The sequence below is a fragment of the Gavia stellata genome, chromosome 2, assembly GCF_030936135.1.
Source record: "Gavia stellata isolate bGavSte3 chromosome 2, bGavSte3.hap2, whole genome shotgun sequence".
In the NCBI taxonomy this organism is placed as follows: domain Eukaryota; kingdom Metazoa; phylum Chordata; class Aves; order Gaviiformes; family Gaviidae; genus Gavia; species Gavia stellata.
In genome coordinates this window covers 72,122,336-72,144,951 of record NC_082595.1, presented here as the reverse complement: position 1 = coordinate 72,144,951, position 22,616 = coordinate 72,122,336, and the positions used below count along the sequence as shown (strand labels likewise).

Here is a 22,616-nt window from a genome sequence, read left to right as displayed (position 1 = left end):
GAGCTCACACAGGGTGCAGTACTTTCACTGCTGCAGACTGCTTTTGCTTTTGATAAAAACATCCTCCACACCAGGCTCTCTGATGCTCTGTCAGAGGAAGCAAGTGTTCAGAACCAGAAACAACTTTTCAGTAATTCATGGAAGGGAAATGAAAAATCCCAACATTTCTCTTTCACTATGAAAGCCTATATCACAGGTTATTTAAAAGGTTATTCAACACATTATTTTCTTCTTGGCTCTAATTGACTTTTTTCCCATGGAGGTGAAACAATCTAAATAATGGAAGAACATTCGAAAATTCATGGAAGTCAAAAAGTCAGTGACTCAACACTAAAAATGACATTTTAATAGTTGAAATACCAGTTAAATGGGTCTGCTATTTACAGGCTATCACTATGCTATCTATGGTCCACATAAGTTGTTGACCATAACAATATTTCAAGTTCTGAAATATTGTTGGAGGACCAAGTGGAGGAACTGCTGAACAAGAGTGAAAAATGAGGAACTGCTAAATGAGAGTGAGTGAGATCAGTCATCAATAATATTTCAAGTTCTGATGCAAGTTCTGAAATATTGTTGATGACTGATCCCACTCACTGTTATTTAGCAGTTCCTCATTTTTCATACCACATACTTGCGTTACAGTTTAGGGAAGAAAACATAGGTCTCAAATTAAAATTGCATTCTATGTGAAATAAAGAAATAAGAAAGTACCTAAAAGAAAATTAAGTGAAAATGTATGTGCCCAAATTAAATCTCTCAAGCACTGAAAAAAAATAAGATCCTCGGTGGTATCCTGTGACAGGACAAGAAGCAATGGGTACAAGCTGAAATACAACAAATTCTGTTTAAACGTAAGAAAAAAACAACAAACTGTATATTGTAAGGGTGAGCAAACACTGGAAGAGGTTGCCAGAAGATGTTGTGGAGTCTCCAAGCTTGGAGACGGTCAAAACACAAGTGGAAACCATCCTGAGGATGCTGCTTTAGCTGGCCTTGCTCTAAGGAAGGGCAGCTGACTAGATGATTTCCACAGGTTCCTTCCAACAACTTCAACTATTGTACAATTCTATGATTCTGTATGAATCCTAAACTGTATGAACATACCAGTTCAGTTTACCAAGCTCTTATCAATGACACCTACACAAACAACTGTTCCATGCATTCCTAAGTCACACAAACACTTAGATTCAGGAAGGTTGCAGAATTATCATCAAAGAGGCCTGAGGACAACACCCCTTCTGACTATGGAAACTCAGCTGCAAAGCAGTTTCTTGCCTCTGACAGTTTGCAGATAGAGTTGAACATTAATATACTTAACAGATAGTTTTAACGAAAGCCACTAGAAGCCACCCAAATTAAACTGAGAACTTACTTTGCTCTGAGTAAAAAAAAAAAATTTATCCTTAAGAACATTCAAATATTCACTGCGAGACAGTACACCACAGAAGAAAAAATGAGCCTAATATCTACTACCAGTTTCCAGCAATTAATCAGCTGGTTTGTGAGATTTGCCAAAGAATCTCTGATCATTCAGTTATCAAATATGACTTCAAGTAAGCCAGCCCATCAAATGCCAAAACAATACTTCGGCAATACATAACCTGTATTTGTATCGGCAAAAGTTACATGATACTTGCACTGTGTTTTTGTATTTGTAGACAGTCCTTAAGCCTGTATATTTTTATGCATTAAGTCAATAGCTGTAATCAAACTGATGGATGCAGAAATGTACGAGTTTCTGTTAAAAACAGAAACATACAGTTTCTGGAGTAAAAGCAGTCAAATCTATACATGCATAAACACTGTACTGAGGAAATTCCTTTGCTTAGACTTTTAAGAATAAGCGACTGCAGTTATGAGTAAATATGAAATAAATTAACAGTAAAAACTAATGATGGATATAAGAAGACCTACCTATAAGCTCTGAGGGATTCTTATCACTGAAGTGTTCACATACACGGATAAATGTTTCTGTATTCTCAGGTGTAGGGCACTCACCATGCCTGAAAAACACAGGAACGCACAGGTTAGGAGACAGCTGGGGGAAAGGGAAGAGAAATAAAAAGATTAGTTACTTCAGTGTGATCTTCCAAATTAAAAGCTAAATATCAAAAAAGTGCAGATAACTTACCCTTTACACTGGAGCTTTATATATTTAATCCCCTCTTTCTCTATATCATTCCTATCATAGAATCTAGTGGTGTTGGTCAAGTCTACCAGTAAACCCATTTTAACCTAAAAAACCAAAATATAAAAAATTAAGTAAACTTATATATGTGGTTCAAACATCAGTACATAAATACTAAATGCCTAATAACATCCAAATTAAAAGCAATAGCAGGCTACAGTTGCAAGTTTAAAAATTCTTAAATACTGCATTTGTTCATAAAATCTATATAAATTTGATTTTACCACGACAGTCATCTGTGTTTCTTTGTGAAAGCCGGTGTCTGAATTAGCACTAGCCATCAATTCAAAAACTTCCTTTTTATTCCCACTGAAGTTTCTAAACAAGAAGAATCTGCTAACAGCAGGGAAGTATCTGGTAAAGAGTTATTTTAACATGTTAAAAGACAGATAAGGTGTAATCAGGTGCTTTTATGCTTTAAGTTATTAAACACTGGCACAGTGGAAGTACCATAAGAAAAATTAACTACTGAGACTTATATACAAGTATACTCTCACAAAAAATAACTCTATTTACTCATCCATTAAATTAGAGTGCAAAACAAATGAACACATTTTCAAGTTTAAAACAAAAATTCCCTTAAATTCTTAGAAACATTTCATTCAAAACTAAAATGTGAAACAACTTTGTCAGACATTGGAACAGGCTGCCCAGGGAGGTGGTTGTGTCACCATCCCTGGAGGTTTTTAAAAGACGTGTAGATGAGGCGCTTAGGGACATGGTTTAGTGGTGGACTTGGCAGAGTTAGGTTTATGGTTGGACTTAATGATCTTAAAGGTCTTTTCCAACCTAAACAAGTCTATGATTCTATGACAACTTCAAAGACACTGTCAGTAACTAAGGTGGCAGTCTCAACCACCCAGATGTCAGGATGTACCTGAATTCAGCCTGCCTTGCCCATACTACCCTAATGTGTCCCCTCGTGCATGAACTTATTTTTTTCGTGTTTAGTTTTTATAGCTGTAAAATAGGTCTTTTAAAGCAGCCTTGTGGAAGTTGCAACGTTTTTAAAAAGCAAGATGGAAAGCAGAAATTCCACTGGGTGGCATCCAACACTCAGAGAACATCAGTAAAGTACATCCTACCAATCCTTGGTCCAAACAAAATTTCCACCAATCATAAACCTCCCAGTATTACTGTGCAAAAACAGCTCACTAACATACCCGTGTTCTGAAAGTATTCCTGGTTTCCTGCCTTACAAATGCAAGTAATTGTTTTTGGTCAAAATGCTAAATGTCATGCTTTCAAGTAGGATCCTCACTATGAAACCAGATGTCTTTTTAAAAGGCATTTTAAGAGCGGTAGTTTAGCAAAATCCTTGTTCCATAGCTTTGTCTTTTTTAAAGATACATCAATAGTGCACTTAAAAAATACATTAACACTGAAGCATGTTACGCATGCAAAAACATAGAAGAACACTGCATCTTCAATATATTTAAAACTCCAGCACATACTCATAAACAGGATTTTGATCAGGTTTTACTTACCTTCAGTCAACAGACTGGCAATAATTTAGCAGTGCAGTTGGAAGAATTACAAATTAAAACACTGCTTCCAGACAATTCAGAAAAGATAAATTCCAATTATAGCTGGAATACAGTTCAGAAACAGCTGCTTCACATGAATATGTTGTTCAGTAGACCCCAAAGGCAAATTTCCAATTATCTACAGAGGTAGTTATCCATGGCGTTCAAAGTTCTGATGATATACTTTCATAATATTTTATTTATGAGATATTAAAAAGCATCACAATGTTATCTCAGCAGCACTAAGCATTTGTAGTGTAATATCCAAATCATTCCGAATTTCTCGTTGTTTACTTCAACTTTGTATATTTTATTCAGAATGCTTTATTTACTTTTATTACTGTTTTGCAGAAATACAAACTACTTTGTTAGGGGCTCACCTAGAAAACAATGTTACATCATCTGAAACTTCAAATATTTAGTGTCAGCCAAGCTGCTAAATATACAGACTGACAGCATACTAGCCATTGATTAATTTTGTAGGAAGTATAAAAAGGCAATTAATTCAATTATTACTTTCCTCTCCCTCTATTCTCAACAGCATTTAGCAAATATCTCAAAGACTACTTAATTCACAAGTAAGACCACACAAAATTTCCAGGTGCTACACACTGTAGGTCCATAACACTATGACACTGACATGAACAAGTTCAAAATAACTATGACATATTCCTACACCAGTACTTCTAGGTGATTGCACAGGACAACATGCTAGGATAGAAAAGTACATCTAAAATGAGCTACTGCTATGAAAACTATTTAGATATTTTTCTACTGTTCCAAACAAGCAATGGCTCCGTCAAGGGATTCCACAGAATATCTTCCAGAAAAATGCCGTGCCCCCAAAAAAACGTAAGAATCTCCCTTTGTGTTCTGCATCCTACCAATAGTATGGTTAGAATTGACACAAAGATTGATATGAGAATTAGGTGTGTTTTCACCAGAGAGCTCTAGACTATGAAGCCACATAAATGGCCCCCTAACTACACTCCTCCCCAACTTCTACATAGCTCAGCTTGATAACCTGTTATTTTATGTACAATATAGAGTTAGGTGTAACACTTCCAAGGTGTCCAAAGCTAAAGGGAAAAAAGTTATTTTTCAAAGTAAGATCAAGATTTAATGAAAATATCATTTTAAACTAAAGGTTTTTACATTCAGTTCCAGTCTAGTTAGAAAGAAGATATTCCAAAATGTTAATTACTCTTGAAAAAAATGCTGTATCATCTGATAGTCTGGAAAAAGGGAGAAAGAATCATGAGGAAAACAACCTTTAACAAAAGCATGAAGACAGATTAAAAGCTAACACTGTTTAATATATCAAATTGTTGAAGGAAAGCTACAAGAAGAAATGCAAGTGATTTGCAGAACATAGTTTCACATCCTCCTATCCAGAAGCAGGAGAAAGAAAATTCCATTTTAGTGTAAAAACTCAAAGCTAATTCCAAATCCCACTGTTCTCAAATACCAGCAGCTTCAAATGCTCCCACCAGTAGCCTCCAAACTTCCCCAAACTCCTGCTGCAATGAAGAATTATCACTGAAAAGGTGTGTGAAAGCATAAAAATTTTATTTTATGTCAAAGCTTTTAAGTTGGAAGAATACTCGCATCCTGTTCCCTCAACTTTTAGAAATTACTCTTTTGAACATACTCATTTACATATTTCAGTTTCCTGGCTGACATGTAGAAGCCAGGAGAACACTACAACATACTTCAGACCCAAAGTGTCACCAAGGATTTGGAATGTTGCATTGCATTTGAATAGAAGAATGAAATACAGTGAAGTGTCTGCTAGAGAAGAAATTCTGAACTATGGAACTCCAGGACTTCTGGCCAGCTACTCCTTTGTAATCATTTCGAACATATACAAGTGAAGATTTTGTGAAGTGACACTGTTCCTCACACATTTCATAAAACAGTAAACCAAACAGGCATCCATTATAATTTAGCCAAAGCTACAGAAGCATGTATGGTATATAAAGCATATAAGGCCTGAAAGCAGTTTCCTTGCTTTACAGAAATCATAAATATTTGCTCTCTCAGTTCATGGGATTACCTGCACATAACACACTACAATTTAGAGAGTGCAAGGCAAAAGAAAAGGATAAAGATATTTTAAAGAAGCAGGAGGATTATGTAACACAACAAAGTATACAATTATGATATTCCAAAAATCCATGCAAAAAACCACTGGTACCACAGAAATCAAAACATTTCAGTCACTGACCTGGGGTTATACTATGCTTGCCCTGACCGACCACAACTCTCACCTATAGAACAGATTCTAGTACACGTCCATTCATCACGCAGGTGCTTTGCTCGACTCCGAAACCCTGACATTACACCAGTCATGACAGTCATCCTTTCATAAGTTTGCTCCTAGTAAGTTCTTAATAGCAGTTGATTTTTGAAAGACTATCTAAGCTAAAATAGTCACCCACTGGGAAAAACTGTTTTCCAGACAATGTTTTGCATGAATCACATCTTTCAGTCCACCACGCCCAGCCATTATTGAATGACACAGCTTTGGAAGAAAGAATACTTTTAAATTGTTGAGCAACTTCTCACTAAAACATACATTTACTTCTTACAAGGACTGTTGCAACACTATAATCTTAAAACACCACATTGAAACACAATTGAAACTAGTTATTTTTCTTGCTTCTACTTGTAAAATGTGACTGTATAGAAGGAAAAAAAGCTCATCGATAGCTTGAAATTCTCATCTTCTACATACAATAATACCACCTCCATTTTGCTCTCCATGTCCTCCTACGGTTACAAAAGCCTATCTCCTCACTTTCTCACATGCCAGTTATCTCCAGCTATTAATGCCCTATGTGCGCACTCTTCCGCTGCTGTGCAATTAAATGGGCTTAGCTAGGTTCCCCTTATATGACCCCAGAAGTTTCTCATTAGACATCAGAACTTGAAAACATCCTCTCCTGGAGGGAGAGCATACTACAAATACACTGAATTCACTCCAGTCCCAGGATTTTTTTCTTGCATTTCTTATCCTGGCCTGTATCAGAAATACTGTGGCCAGCAGGAGTAGGGAGGTGATCGTGCCCCTATACTCGGCACTGGTGAGGCCGCACCTCGAATCCTGTGTTCAGTTTTGGGCCCCTCACTACAAGAAGGACATTGAGGTGCTGGAGCGTGTCCAGAGAAGGGTGACGAAGCTGGTGAGGGGTCTGGAGCACAAGTCTTATGAGGAGCGGCTGAGGGAGCTGGGGTTGTTTAGCCTGCAGAAGAGGAGGCTGAGGGGAGACCTCATCGCTCTCTACAATTACCTGAAAGGCGGTTGCAGAGAGGCGGGTGTTGGTCTCATCTCCCAAGTGACTAGTGACAGGACAAGAGGAAATGGCATCAAGTTGTGCCAGGGGAGGTTCAGGCTGGATATTAGGAAAAAGTTCTTTACTGAGAGAGTGGTGAAACACTGGAATAAGCTGCCCAGGGAAGTGGTGGAGTCACCCTCCCTGGAGGTGTTCAAGGAACGTGTGGACGTAGCATTCCAGGACATGGTTTAATGGGCATGGTGGTGTTGGTTGATGGTTGGACTTGATGATCTTACAGGTCTTTTCCAACCTTAGTGATTCTGTGATTATTTGAGGAAAATAGTTTAAATTAGTGATTGACTTTAACTGTGAAAACAATAATGTGGCTGAAAACTGGTAACTAGTTTTCCTAATAGGAGTATTGTAACTTGAGCGTACTAATTGCCCAAACATTCTTTTGAGCTAACTAATGTCCTAGCTCTTCATAACAGAAATAAAACCACCTTTTATAAGGCATAAACAGTACTAACCTACCCACTCAAGAAAGAAATAAAAAAAAGAAAATTATTCCCACTGTCACCAATTGCTCCTGCAAATTTTTTTATGAGACCATTAAGATACTATTTCAGTATTGGCAATCAGAAGAAAAACGGTGTTCCTATACCTTAGCAAATCAGTTTCTAACATTCAGATTTTCAGCAACTAGCTCCATAAGAAAAAGGAATCACACAGGAAGCTTGTTAGAGAAAGTTCCTCCCAGACAGATGTTGTCTTAAATGCTGAACCGGTCCCTTCAAAAATCTGTGCTAGCAGCAATATCTCACTATTACCAAAATCCAGATGTAAAAGTTTCTGCTGAAATCTTATTTGGGAGATAAATTATATGGACTTAAGTAATAACCAAGTTTCAGAAGTGACTCATTCTGCAAAGTATTAGCAGCATAACACATTGCAGCAAAATTATGAGAAGCATGCATAGTAAGCTACTTTTGCCTTGGGGAAATCCACTTTTCAAGGTCTCCTCAATTGCATATTCATCTCATTGCCAGACTGTCAGTAAACTGCTGTTCTACAAACATAGCACCCCAGCAAACCCACTGCGTATCTCGGCAAACAAAAAAATCTTATGTTTTCAAATAGCAAACATTTAGCAACAATACCAGAGTTCAAGACAATATAATAGATGTCACAAGAACAGGGAGTTCGAGAGAAACTGTATGTTCTGCTTGTTAACCAAAATTACCAAGAAGTAAGTGGGGATCCTCGTGTAGTAACTGTACTATCAGATTCTAATTATCTGATGTCACTCAAGATGTTACAAATTTGTAGTACTGCAAAATTGTAGTACTGCAATACAACTGATTCATGTGCCTAGTGGAAAGGCTGTGAAGGCTGACCATGATTTCTTTTTTGGTGACAAATCACTAACAAGCAAATAGTCAGAAGTTCTGTGCAAGTCTCTGAAGTTCTCTATAACTTCAAAATATACGCAGAATTTATAGGTATGTCCATTAAAGCTGGTTAGAGTCAAAACCAGCATAATGTATAAAAGAGGAACTCAAGTAGAATTCAGATGCATAGATCCAAGCATTGAAACAAGAAAAACCCTACCAGTTCAAGCACCTGAGAACAGGCATACGTGCTTCACTGATAGTACTTTCTTATCGCATTAGCCCACAGGTACCTCTACCACTGCTACACTGAGTAGCTCACCATCTACTTCATGCCCAAGCCTAAATAAGATTCATAAAATGAAGATTCCAATATTTTAGTCACCTGATTCTTCTGATGTTTAAGCTCTGATATTGTTAACCAAGCTTAGAATTATTTTAACTTAGATCAACAGCAAAAAAAAGAAAACCAAAACACAGAAAAAATGTCACTAGCGTGATTAGTTTTGTAAAACACATGGTCAAAGAAAAATGGTGCTAACCTTCTATATAACAGTTTAATAAACAGACTAAAAGAATTAGGTTGTAGGTCTTTCTTTACCTGGGAGGTTCAAAATCCCATTTCCCACATCTCCAGATGCACTGGGCACAACACTTCACAGACCTCTACACTCCATGAAAGGCTGGAAGGGTCCTGTTCCCCATGTTTATTGTCAAAGTTATGCTACAGTGCAGAACAACATGCAAGTTGAAGTAGACAGACAGAAATGGGCTAAACAGACAATAGAATCACAGAGTCATTCAGGTTGGAAAAGACCTTTAAGATTATCAAGTCCAACCATAAACCTAACCCTGCTAAGTCTACCACTAAACCATGTCCCTAAGCGCCTCATACACACTTCTTTTAAATACCTCCCTATGCGCCTCATACACACTTCTTTTAAATACCTCCAGGGATGGTGACCCAACCACCTCCCTGGGCAGCCTGTTCCAATGTCTGACAACCAATGAAAAAATAAGCCAGAAGCACAACTCTGTAACCCAATGATAAAGGCATACACCCACCTTCCTGAGTCCCAATCCATGCTCTTAACATTTTTTTTTCTATTTATGCATTTTTTTTCACTATGAATTTACTGGATAAAATCCATAAATTGTTTTCTTCTATACTGTATGACTGGTTAGATACCATAAAGCATTCCAGGCATCAAAAGAAGAAAATTATGCATTGAAACTACAGAAGAGTTCTATGAAATTCTTCCTTTCACTTTTAAATGCTTTCACTCCTATTAACAAAATTGCAACTTAACATATCCATACACAACAGTCATTTGTAAAACTACAAACTCAGACTATCTGAATTTTGACAATGACATCTCTCCAAGATGCAACAGTAATCACAAAGAAGAGTGAGATTCTTGCTGCTAATACAGTGAATGAGCTGGAGGATTTTGCACAATTCTTGCCTATAAGAAACTTCGGAGTTGTAGAGAAAACCTGAAAATGTGAAAAAAAAAAGAAAAATCTGTACAGATGTCCCAAAGGAAGCCATCAACCACTTTTTTCTTAGATCTGAAAAGCAACATTTGAATAAACATTAATAATGAAATAATGAAAGTAATGTTTCAATTAATAGAAAATTTAACTTTACCTTCAGACTCTTTAAGTAGTTGGATAACATACTCGGGTGAAAACGATTTTCTTCAGCAACCTGTTCATCATATCTTGGTCCTAACATTGTCTTCAAAGGTAAAAACTTCCCTATGAAAGACAATCAAATTTTGCAGTATTTTATGTATACTCACATATACTACACTTACAACTTAGCGATTTCAAAGCAACATGCTGAGAAGATTTAGACGGTCACCTTCAATGAAAAATAATTGCAGGAAAAGTATCAGTAACAGTTGAATTGGAGTATTTTTTAGTTATGAGTTCTCAGAACTCACAAATAAGTTTAGATACCTAAAATAAAATACAGGTCAGCTCATCTAAAAAAGGAATTTAACATTTTTAGCTAGCTTTTTGTGTGATTTAAGCTGTGGAGCTACAGTGCACAACAGGATAGAGAAAACTTAAATTCGGTACAGTTATAAACATGAAAATTGCATTTTAAATGACAGTTTGTTAGCCAAGCATGTAAATATCAGCTTTGATTACATGCAAACATAAAACACAGTAAAGATTGCTGAAAAAAAAAAATGCATTTGATCCAGAACAGCTATGCACTACAGATCTTTCTAACGTGCTCTTTAAGGCTTGTTAGAAAAGTTCTGGAGCAGTGTTCAACCTTCCCTCTGAAACACAACACCTATGTGTGGTTCAGACACCAGGGAAGTTACAAAACAGCAATAAAAACTTGTCTGGAATTAGTACTTACCGGACTACATCCATCACTCTCTACAAACCCAAATATTTTTTTAATATTGATTTTATTTTTCATCCATCATGTCCACCACAGAATATCTGAAATAATCTCACTAGAGATCCCTAGCTCTTTCATTCTGAACCCCAGCAAGCTACAGGCATGCCTTTCCCCCCAAGTGCAGCAGGAACAGGTATTTGAGCAGCACTGACCTAACAGCTCTTCCTGCGCTACCAAACAGACAAGAACTTACAGCCCAGGTCACTGCCACCATGTCTGCCTGGGAAGCAGCACATCTCCCACACACGCGTGGGACCCTGCACTGCTGTTAGTTGCGGAAAATGAATTCAAACTGTTAGTAAGAAAGAGACCTGGCATATCTGCTCAGCCACACTAAGGTTAATGATAGAAGCAGTGAGTAAAAGTAGGAGAACCTCAGAATTTCTAAATAGCTATGAAAATATTTAAATGAACAAGACTGACAAAATAAACCCTCCTCCAAGAAAACACAAAAAAATTATTGCCCCAGAATGTCCCCTTTTTTTAATAAAACTGTTTCTATGCTGTTGAAAAGACAGCCCTTCTAAAACCAAAGGAAATGCAACCATATAATCGTATGGCACAGAAGAGCAGCAGAAGTGGTTTTTTCAATGCAGGAAGAACTCCAAATTGGAGCACCAGACATAAATCCTCCAGGAAAAAAGGCACTGCTAGATCCTGATGTTGTCAAATTATATTTCTAAAATGCTTCTAATAGCAGTTAACCTACCTATCTGGTAGAGGGGAAAAAAAGATACTCATTCTATATATGATTACTTTATAGAGTAATTACTGTATTTATAATATATTACTATTTATAATATATTGCTATATATTATATATTACTATATAAAGTAATCATTCTATATATGATTACTTTAACTTCAGTAACTTTTAAAAAGCTTTTCCTATTTAGAAACATAAATACCCACACAATATTTTGAACTAAAGAAAAACATAACACCTTTCTATACTATTCCATAAACAGTCTGATGCATCTGTTCAGCTGTGTAATGTAGAGTAACAGCCACCATCCACTAGTCTTTACACAGTATTTAAATGCTCAGTTTCAGATCCTTAAGTGAATCAGCACACCCAGCACTAATCCTAAAAAATTCTTCCAAATTACTCATGAAAATACTGCTTTCTCATCAAGACACAATATTTCCTCATAATAAAAGAAACAAAATCCTTGTTTTCAGCAAAACAAAACCACATGGAATGAAAAGACTTTAAAACACCCATTGTATTCAGCTAGAAATCAAGTTTAGAGAGAGAAGCTCACTAATCTTTGTAAAAATAGAAAAATGCATGCCATTTTTACGAAATGAATGCTGCTGAGAGGTTTCTCTATACAATAAATCAAAGTTCATAGAGTTCTCTGTAGCCTTAAATTCTATCAAAACTTCTTATATAGTCTCAAATAAGCATTTAACTTCTAGGAAAGAGACATTATAAACCACAGAAGACAATGAGTTATGGAAACTGAGATTTATGCAACTTGTTAGCTCAGGTTTGATGTTAATCAGCAACATGAGAAACACCCTCACTGTTACGCTTGTCTACGACCATTCCAACCTTTACGCTAAAAGGAAAGTTATTCAGTCATACAGTCAACGTACACATTAAACAGTAATAAATTTATTTGACTGTTAGAAAAACTCTTAACTTCACTCTACTTCCCTCTGCCTTTTCATTCCACCAGTTATACATCCTCCTCCCTGGTCACAGCTACCTCCCCTCCATTTCCTCATTTCTTGATCTATCTACTTTAATTTTCTTGCTTCTTTGTGTTCCCTGTCACCTTCAACACTATCATTCAGCCTCTCTCACTCACTGTTAACCCTTCCACATTAACTTGTAATCCTCCTCTGTACAGACTGATTGTGCAAATCCTCATTTTGGATTATCTTAATGCAAACATCTATCGTTGCCATAAGTTTTGCAAAACACCAACCGTGCTTGAAAGTGTTTTAATTAACTTTGCCATTTGTCATTCCCATCCTAATGCATCCACTCACCCATTACAGAACATGAAGAATGTACCTAAACTTTTTTTAGCCAAAGCATTCAATTAAGAAAAGGAGCTGCACTGACAAGAGTCGATGGATACACTGGAAAACTACCATCCTTTACAAGATGTTGGGAAAAGAGAACAGAACTGGAAAACAGTGCCTGGAAGTTAAGATTGTTTCCTGTAGCATCTGATTAGAGACTGTACAATCGCACTGAAGACTCTCCTGTTTTCCATCTTCTAGAACAGAGGATGAACATGTTCATTCTCTCCTCAGTAGCAGGCCTTGATTTAGTGTCTGATTCTCACTCTGTTTTCCTTCTGAGCAACCATAATACCTTCCTGTTCATCACCAGAAAAAGAGAGGCAAACTAGTCTAGTCAGCATCCCCTGCAGCATTTGAATGCCTTTACACAGCTCTGGAAGTGATGAGTATTTTAACACAGACCATTTCCCATCACTTGGTAAAGTACTAAAACCCAGATCTTTGAAAGTATTTAGGTGCCCAACTTCTACAAATTGCAGTTTGGTGGTATCCTTGAGAAACAGATCTTATATGGCAGCAAACAAGCTGCCTGCCAAGGTTAGAAGATAGTAGTGAATGCATGTAATTTCATTCCAGTTTAGGGCAATTTTGTAATCAGATTATGAAAACAATGGCTCTGGGGTTTGGGGGGGTCCCTCTTCGGGGGAGGGGGGTCGTTAAATAGATTACATTTCTCTGCCATATACTCTCACATTACTCCTCTGCAGTAAGCACCATCTTCCTAATTTACATTCTTGCGTTTTTCTAAATTGTGGCTGCTACACATGTATTAAAGATCTTGAATACAATCTCATATTGTGTTCCTCATAACAGAAAACAAAATTTCCCTACCTGGCAAATTTGTTATTTGATCTTTGTACAGAAGCTTGAAAATCCTCCTTCCCAGTGTGCATAGAAGCCCCTTCCAGGCAAGTGTCATTAAGCTACAGAAAATCTAAGCTTTAATTCTAAGAAAGATTTCTAACCTTTCTGAGAAATATGGGCAAGTATAAATGAGGCAGTAGCTACAATCTCAGCTACAGTTCTGCCCTACATCTTATGCTCAAGAAGTGTTGTAGTAAAAACTGACTGCAACTCAACTTAAGCCTCCATGCATAAGCATTTGAAAATTAAATAACCAGTTCTTTATGTTGAACTAGATGATCTGACAGTAACAAGGTGATATTTTACATGGACATCAAAGCATCCCAAATCATGAGTGTATCTAAACTAAATTATGATAATAATTGTAACTCCTCTATCAAATCTTCAAAATAATGTCAAAATGTTACTGGAACCTTGACACTTGATGATTACCTACTTCCACAATGAAGTTCAGATTTGTCAAATAGTTTTGGAAAGTGGCTATTAAAAAACATTTTCCAAATTAGTTACCTGTATAACAGATGGTACTTCTTTAGGTTGAAAAATAGGTAAAAATTCTAAAAATAAGAGTCCAGTATGTCAAAGCATAGACATCAAGTGGATGAATCTGAGCAAAATCAAAGTGAACAACGTAAGACTTCACATTTCCTACATATACATGCTCAAATTTTGGCACATTTTTTATCTTTTCTTAAAACTTGAATTCTAGAGCACACCAGTGAAAAAGCTACCCTTAATTTAGCTTAATTTGACATGAAACTATCAACTCAATACATGACAGTAGCCACTACTTATTTATGACTATGGTATGTTTAGACTGAGCATTGATAAGGAAGGCTACACTGTGTAAAGTCATCAAAGTTCAGACAGGGAAATTTGAATAAGATGAAACAGTAAAATCCACAATTAAGAAAAACCCAACACCCTAAAAAGTAACAGTCTTCTGTTTCAAGAACAGCTATGCTGGGTCAAAGCATCCATTTCACATCACCAAAACAGGTCAATAACAGATGCCTAGGAAAGAGTGTAAGACAATGACAATGACAATGACAATCCATCATCAGATTATTCTCCCTAACTACAACAAGCTATAGCTCAGCAACTTCCTGTACCAGAGGCGTTACTCTTCTATTTAAGGTGCTATCGCTGTAACCATATGCAACATGGATGTTTTTAATAATATCTTACCGTTCTGCATGCCACATGTATGTCTAGAACAGGATTAACTAACATGAATTAATAGAAGGAGACTGAAAGACACTGCTGAGACACTTCTCATGTCTTTTCTTCAATATCTTGCTAGCACTCTCCATGGCAAAACCCAAACAGACTGGGTTTTCAATGGTTATAAGAAGTAGGTTTCTGCAGAAATGGTGATGCCAAGGCAGTAAGGCTGAAGCAACCTGATCACTTCAGAGCTAATAGTTCACAGAAAGCTCTTTTCATCAAGTACATGACTGAGGTGCTACCACAATGCAATAAATGTGAAAATGCTTCATTCTGAAGAACTGCTGTACCATAAAACCAGAAAATGGCAGAAAAACATCAATATTTAAAGAAGTAAACTGGAAAATAATGCGAGACATGAATCAATCCACCTCATTCAGAACGGAGGGTCCTGTTAACCTGAAGGAACCCAGTCTCACCAACAGAAGAGCTCCAGGCCTCATTAGTACTTGTATTTGAGGTCACCTAGAAATTCTAGATGCCACAACCATAAGACAAGAGGGTCACGACCAAACACTTGACGAATATCAGTCCACAGAAGCCAGACAAACCTTGCTCAGCAGCATTATCACTATTACACTATTGGATGGGAATAAACTCATGCACAGATGCTTAGAAATTTGATTGAAATGCTAATTAAAACTAGAATATAACACATCTGGGAGACGCTACCAGCATCAGTATCTCTCAAGAAAACTGTTAGATGTCTTTGAATGTAAAATAGCAAAAAAAGGAGAGAAGACTGATGGTGTACTATGACTTTGGGTAAGTTGTACACACTAAAAAACTAAAAATCAGGTGAACTAATATAAAAATACATTACAATAAAGCAGCCAAAGAAATGAACCAAGCACTTTACTTTTTTTTTTGGTGCAGTAATTTCTTGTGCATGATCGTACTGAATGGAAAAGAATTACCTTACAGTTACTGAGTAAACAAACACACAAGCAGTGATGGCACAGCAGATGACATGCTGATGACGTGCATTCTTGCTTACTCTATGTTGCTATTTTTGAGAAACCATGGCTTAAAAGACAGACAAACAAACACAAGTGACAACTTCTAGAGATCAAGAACTCGATGACAAGAAAAACAAAGAATAAAGAGTCATTAGTCTGTTTTTGTCTTGGTCAAAGGCTAATAACTTAGGCTATCAAACCTTTTATTAGATACAAAGCAATGGATTTGCCAGCGATTAGGAAAAAGAGATAATGGAGATGAGCAATATGACAATTCTGTTATTTAATTGACTCAAGTTCAGAGAAATGTAAGGAACTTGAGGGAAACCAGTAACCCACAAAATGAACAACTAAAATTAAATACTGATAAATGCATATTGATGGAAAGATTAAGCCTACTGAGATGTCTCACCAGGCTCTAAATAAACCTGCAAACAGTCATGAGTGTCTTCAGTTTCACAACCAACTACCAGCAAAAAAACATAAGAAGATGATGTGGAAACGTGGTATAGAAAATGCAGGAGTTGTAACTATTAAGCAAATCATGGTACAGTGCCATCTAGAATAGCACGCTGAGTCGCAAGTGCTGTGTTTTGAAAAGATACCTTTAAATTATCACAGATAGGAAGATGAAAGGAGTGAAAACTAGAAAATATTGTGGGGAAAAAAAAACTGGGGGTTGGAATTGCTTACCTTATAAAGGAAAGAAGAACTTGAGAAAACTGAAAAGAGCAAAGTTTTTCTCATACCAGGAGGCAGGGGAAACATTCATGTGAAGTCAGTATGGTAGTTAACTCACAATCAAAAAATGTGTGTTTACATGATACCTAATTCACTGCCACCAGATGCCAGCAAGACTAGATACCTAGCAACAATCGAGATAGACAGCATGTTACGGATAATAACATCCAAGATGACAGCAATCACTGACAAAACCTGAAACACACACAAAACTTTGGAGCACAGCACTTAAACTCATCCTCCAGCTAAACAGCTTAGGAACACAGCAGTGACTGACAGGTCACTGTCAGTCAACCCAATAACAGATCAACACTGAAAAACATCAGAGCCTTCAGGAAAAAAAAAAAACAAGTATGAGGCTGTAGAGGGGACTGGTCAGGGCTGAGGTATGCTCCAGTACGGCAGCTTCTGCACACCCGGCTGCTGTTTCTCTCGTCAGATATGACGGACGGGAAAACTTTTAGTCCTAAACTTAGCCAGTGCGAAGCGAGAACCCAGCACGAAGGCTCCCAAGAGCACGGGAGGGCCTGTACCCCTGCAAGGGAGCCGGGGCGAATCAGTTTCAGGAGTTGCACTAGCCGAAGGGAGGGCGAGCCCCCGCGCTGAAGACAAAGCCCTGCCGCGGGCTGGGCTTTAGGGAAAACCACCACCCTACGGGAAGTCAGTTCCGGGACAAACACCGGCCCAGGGAGCTTGCGGGGGGGAAGAGCCGCCCGGTGCCCCCACAGCAGCACAGTCGCGGCGCCGGGACAAAGAGCCCCAGCCGGGCCGGAGGGCGAGGGGCCGCGGCGGCTCCAAGGAGGCCCTTGCTCACCCCGCGGCGCTGAGGAGGAGCGGGGGGTGGGTGGCCGGGACCGGCGGGCGGGGGAGCGCAGCGGAGGGGAGGGGGCTGTCCCCGCTGCCGCCCCACAGCCGCTCCGGGGCGGGGCGGGACAGAGCAGGACCGGACCGGACCGGACCGGACCGGGCGCTCACCTGCCACGGGCTGCCCCCTCCTGGGGCAGTGGAGCCAGCGCGGCGGGATCTTGTTGTAGGACATGGCAGGGCCCGGGCGGCCGCCGCCGCTGCCCGCCCGCAGGGGGGAGGGGAGGAAGGGGTCGCGGGGTGTGGGGCGGGCGCGGCCCCGGGGCGCTCAGCGGCGCCGGCGGCCCCTCGCCCGCGGCGCCTTCATTCAGATGCAGCTCCGCCTCAGCCGCCGGTAGCCCACAGTGCACCGCGACGGCCGTGGCTGCTTCCGCTTCCGGGTCGGGGCCCGAGGCTCGCTGGGCCGGGGTGGGTGGGGTGCTCGGCCCTGCGGCCAGCGGCAGCCCCGGGGAGCGGCGGGGAAGGCCGCTGGCGGCGCCGGGCCGGGCCAAGGCCTTCGGGAGGGGATGAGGGTACCGGGAAAGGGCTCCGCGGCGAGCCTTAGGCCGCAGGACCCGGCAGTCGTTGGGGGGTGGCAGGAAAGGCGACGAAGTGAAACAGAGCGCTTCGCTGTGCCGGTGCCGGGTTGTGCAGCTACACAAGCCCGAGGCGTTAGCTGAGCTTTGTTTCCCTCCTCTCCAGAAAAGGCATATGGGGGCTGGGAAAGATTCCCAGTGAAAAGCGAGGAAGGTTTTTCACTAGAAGAGGGCAGCCTAAATTAGGGCTCCTCAGCCTGGAAAGGAGGTAGCCTGGGAAGAGAGGTAGTCACGGTCTGGCATGGGCTTCTCCAAGTGAGGAGTGTGGGGCCAGTAATAATAAACTAGCGGGAGTTTAGTTGGAGGGATCCTTTGTGCCACGGGAACCAGCGCTGTGGGACTCGCTGGCAAAGGCTGTTACATATGTGAAGAGTTTACATGGGCTTCAGGGGAGACTGCGCAGGTACTTGAAAGAGAAAGTAGTTGAAGGTTACTGAAGTAGCAGACTGCATCAGGCTCAGGAAGCATCCCGAGCTGAAAATAGTTGGAGGCTTGGACAGACATGCTTGCCCTGCTTTTAGTTTTCCCTGGATGTTCCCTTATAGCTGGGACTGGAGGTGGAAATAGATGGATCCTTGCTCCAGCTAGTAGTCCAACTATTCTAGCCTCCGTGTAAAAGGTTTGCTAGTGTAGCAGAGATGCCTCTGTACTGGGCCTTCACTTTCTTTTGTAAAAAGGCACAGCCAGAAAGATTAGGCTTGCAGATAGGTTCACGTAACAAAAACTGTGTTTCTGTACAGAATCCCAGTGAAAATTCTCCATGGCCTTAAAGTGTTCTACTTAATGGACTCGGCTGAAGAATTGTAGCCTGGCAATGTTTGCTTACGTGAAAGGAATGTTTAAGGTGGTGGTGTGGTTTAACTCCAGTAGGCAGCTAAGCCCCACATAGCCACTTGCTCGCTCCCCCCTACAGTGGGACAGGGAAGAGAATCAGAAGGGTTAAAGTGAGAAAACTTGTGGGTTGAGATAAGGAAAAATAAGGAATTCATCCACTATTTCCCATTGGCAGGCAGATGCTTAGGCATTTCCAGGAAAGGAGTGCTTCATCACTTGCAATGGTTACTTGGGAAGGCAAACGCCATGACTGAATGTCCCACCCTTTCTCCTTCTTCCCCCAGTTTTTATTGCTGAGCACAATGTAATAGGGTCTGGGATATCCCTCTGGCCAGCTGGGGTCAGCTGTCCCAGCTGTGTTGCTTTCAAGCTTCTTGTGCACCCCCAGCCTACTCGCTGGTGGGGCAGTGTGAGAAATGGAAAAGGTCTTGACACTGTGCAAGCACTGTACAGCAATAGCTAAAACATCTGTGTGTTATCAGTGCTATCCTGGTCACAAACCCAAAATGCAGCACCCTGTGAGCTACTATGAAGAAAATTAACTATCCCAGCCAAAGCCAGTACAGGTGGCTTCAGTGAAGCATTAGGAAACAACAGCAATAGATCATTTTTATTTTCATAGCTTATATTCCAGTTACTTATGTTCCGGTACTGTTCTGGCTGGACTTCCTGTTCTTCCGTAAGCCAGGTGTGCTGCCTGTGCAAATCAGTAGGTGCTACATCTTGCAGAACTAACCGCTGTTGTATGTACAGATACAATAGGAAGCCCTTAGGTTGTGTGAAGACATCAAAACAATGGAAATAATCTGAGCTGTCCAGGATTTATGACAAAATTCCTTATACAGTGACTAAGTTTCCTGCTGCATTTTATCACTCCAGATTTTATTAGACATAGTTTCTTCCCTAGAATATCCTCTCATAGTAATTGAGGTAGTCAGTTAAGTAGTTTGCATATCTGAGTCATTACGTTCTCATACTACATTAGAAGTTTCTGAATTTTGTCCTCTAAGGCTTTTGTCATCATCAGATACTAATCTTCTCATTCTAGCTAAAATTAAAAGTCTTCCTACAGCAAAAGACTATTTATATTGTTGTCCCTAACTGTTAAATACACTTCCATTAAAATGTTACTTTATGGTGTTTGAAGTAAGGTGCTGATTTTGCCTTTACAGAACAAACAAGGAACAGTCAGACACCAGGTGGTGCCAAAGACCAGCCAGAAAAGAAAGTGAAATGAGTTCAAGGAGTATTCAGAAAGAGCAAGAAACAAAGAACAAACGCAAGATACTCAGTTTCTGATTTCAGTAAATTAGGAGCAACATGCAGTAATGTCAACAGTATGGCAAAATTAGGAACAAAACCGTTTGCAGAGGTGAAGAATAGTACAAAAATATATCACAAATGAATAATAATCTCTGTTCTCATGACCTAGCTTTAAGATTCTGATACGCTTTTAAAACAAACTTAACAGCCACAGAGCAAAAATACCATGTAAAGATGTATAGTTACTGGGAGGATATGTACATCTTTTTATTTTGCAATGCACAAGGCAAATACAATATTTGAAATTTTAAATATAAGATAGGGAGTTAAAAAGAAGCATATAGCCCAAATGAGCTTAGCCAGGCATCATCTGTAGTTTAGCGTTTTGGTGGTTCTGGGTTTGGCTGAGTGGAGTTGAGGAAGTCCCTCTGGCAAACCAGCATAATGTGAGTAGCCATTCAGCAGAGCACCTTCACCACACTGGTGGGCTTTTCCTGAGTTGCAACACTTAGGTTTGTTTGCCACGTACCATCTTGCTCCACAGCAGGTACCAAAAATGATGACAGTCTGAAACCAGTTGTTGAATGAGAAAGGAGGAAGCAGGTGGTGCTTCCCCCCCCCCGCCCCCGCCCCAACAAAACAGTGTCACAGCTGCTGTTGAGCAAGATGAGTGGTGTTCTGTTGATCAGTTGATGGTGACATGGGAATCGTGGTTTTCATCTAGTTTTTAAGAGTGAATATACTATAAATATGACATCAAGAGGTGGAATATAGGATGGAAGATAGAAGCATGGAATAATCCCCATTGCTGTCATCATTGTTCAGTGTATTCCTTAGGGAATTTTACATGGGGAAAATTCAATCACCCAAAAGACCGGTATTCTCCAGCAGAGTAATAGAGTGTTCACATGTTTGAGAATGCGTTGCTGCATTGTCTCCCACAGATACAACACAGATTTCAAGTGACTCTTTACTCTTAACTTACTCTAGTGCTGCCTTGGTGAGGTGTCCTTCTGGTCTGGACAACTTGGTTATTTACAGCTGATGTTACGTGTTTTGCGTATATAGTTTACACTGGACTTTTCATGTCAGACACTTTGAAACAATTTACGCAGGCATAGGATGATGTTTGCGTGTGACATCAAACAGTTTTTGCGAATGGACATACTTTCCTGCTTGACTTTGTGACATTAATAGTTAAGATGCTGTTTTCCTGATGTACCAGCAGAGGCCACCAAGTTCCTCAAGTCTTCATGTGACTTTCAAAAGCTGACATAGCTGTTTGAACAAGGAACACGTAGGTGGTCGTAGTCGTTGTTTCAAGGATTGCTTTGAGAAAACAACTGCAAGTGTTTTAATAGTCTGTGATATAACATCCCCTCTTTTCTGTCTATCGATTCTCTTTTATCTAGAAGCATTCAGATGCCTGTATCCTTACTCAGGTTTCTGCTCACCAATTTAAATCCTTTTCTTGGCAGAGCAGGCACTACGATCAAGAAGTCATTTTCCCAGGATGTGGTTCATCCTCTGTGCCACGGGTATGTTGACTGACTTGGTTTCAGTTCAGCCACATTGTTTCAGGTAGTGGAGAGCTGCATTTGTGTTCTCCCTTGACTTAAAACCGTCAAAAAAACTCCACAAACCAAACTCCCCCATGCACACTTTAACTCTTTTTACTAATTACAAACTGAACATTTACCCAAATTGTTGCTGATGAACAATCTTACACTTTTAATGTCATATATTAATATTGTAAGTAGCTAGATAATTTAAGTTACGTGTTCTACGCAAAGTGGATAAATTAGGTATTTTGCCTGAAGGAAGAACACATGATGTTGCCCTCTTTTATATTGATATAGGTCAACAATACTATTACTATTCTGTTTTCAGTATAACATTATTTTCCATGTGTTCATAAAATAATAATGAATGTAATAAGAAAATTAAAACATCCCTCAGGATGTTCTATGAAACAGACATTTCTGACTCTATCTAGTAAATACATTTTCTTAAGAAAACAAAGATCAAACATTATTTGCTAAACTGAGACTACAACAGGATTTATTTAAGTGAAAATAATTGTGAAAGAAGCTAACTGCAGGCAAACATGATTCATACAGTATTATTTTTCCACTTCATGGTATAGGTGTTCACCTGGAAAGAAACTTGATGCCATAAACTTGTAAGTTATCGCATATGGAACATAGCAAAAGATATTTTTATTTTTTATTTACTGATTCAATTAATTCATTCCCTGCTTATTGGTTTTAATGTTCATGGCAAACTGACTTACAACAAAATGGATGACTAGTACAATGTTCCTTTATGACTGTTTTACTTTGAGCATGCATGAAGCTTTTGTGGGGAGGGGTGAGTACTGTCTAAATCTGAATAAATATTTTAACTTCTTTGTTACTGTAGTCGTATTTTATGCCAATA

The 22,616-nt window shown here is 39.3% G+C and overlaps 1 protein-coding gene across 2 annotated transcripts in view; it reads right to left on the bottom strand.

Annotated features, from left to right (window-relative positions):
- The window catches only part of RNGTT (RNA guanylyltransferase and 5'-phosphatase), a 192,174-nt gene extending 174,494 nt beyond the window's left edge, over positions 1–17,680 (bottom strand). For both annotated transcript variants that reach the window (XM_059829856.1, XM_059829862.1), the window contains exons 1-4: positions 17,617–17,680; positions 10,038–10,147; positions 2,135–2,238; positions 1,918–2,006 (exon numbers count right to left, since the gene is read on the bottom strand). In XM_059829856.1, coding sequence (XP_059685839.1) covers positions 1,918–2,006; positions 2,135–2,238; positions 10,038–10,147; positions 17,617–17,680 — 367 coding nt within the window. The remainder of the gene's footprint in view (positions 1–1,917; positions 2,007–2,134; positions 2,239–10,037; positions 10,148–17,616) is intronic.
- Between the last annotated feature and the right edge of the window lie 4,936 nt (positions 17,681–22,616).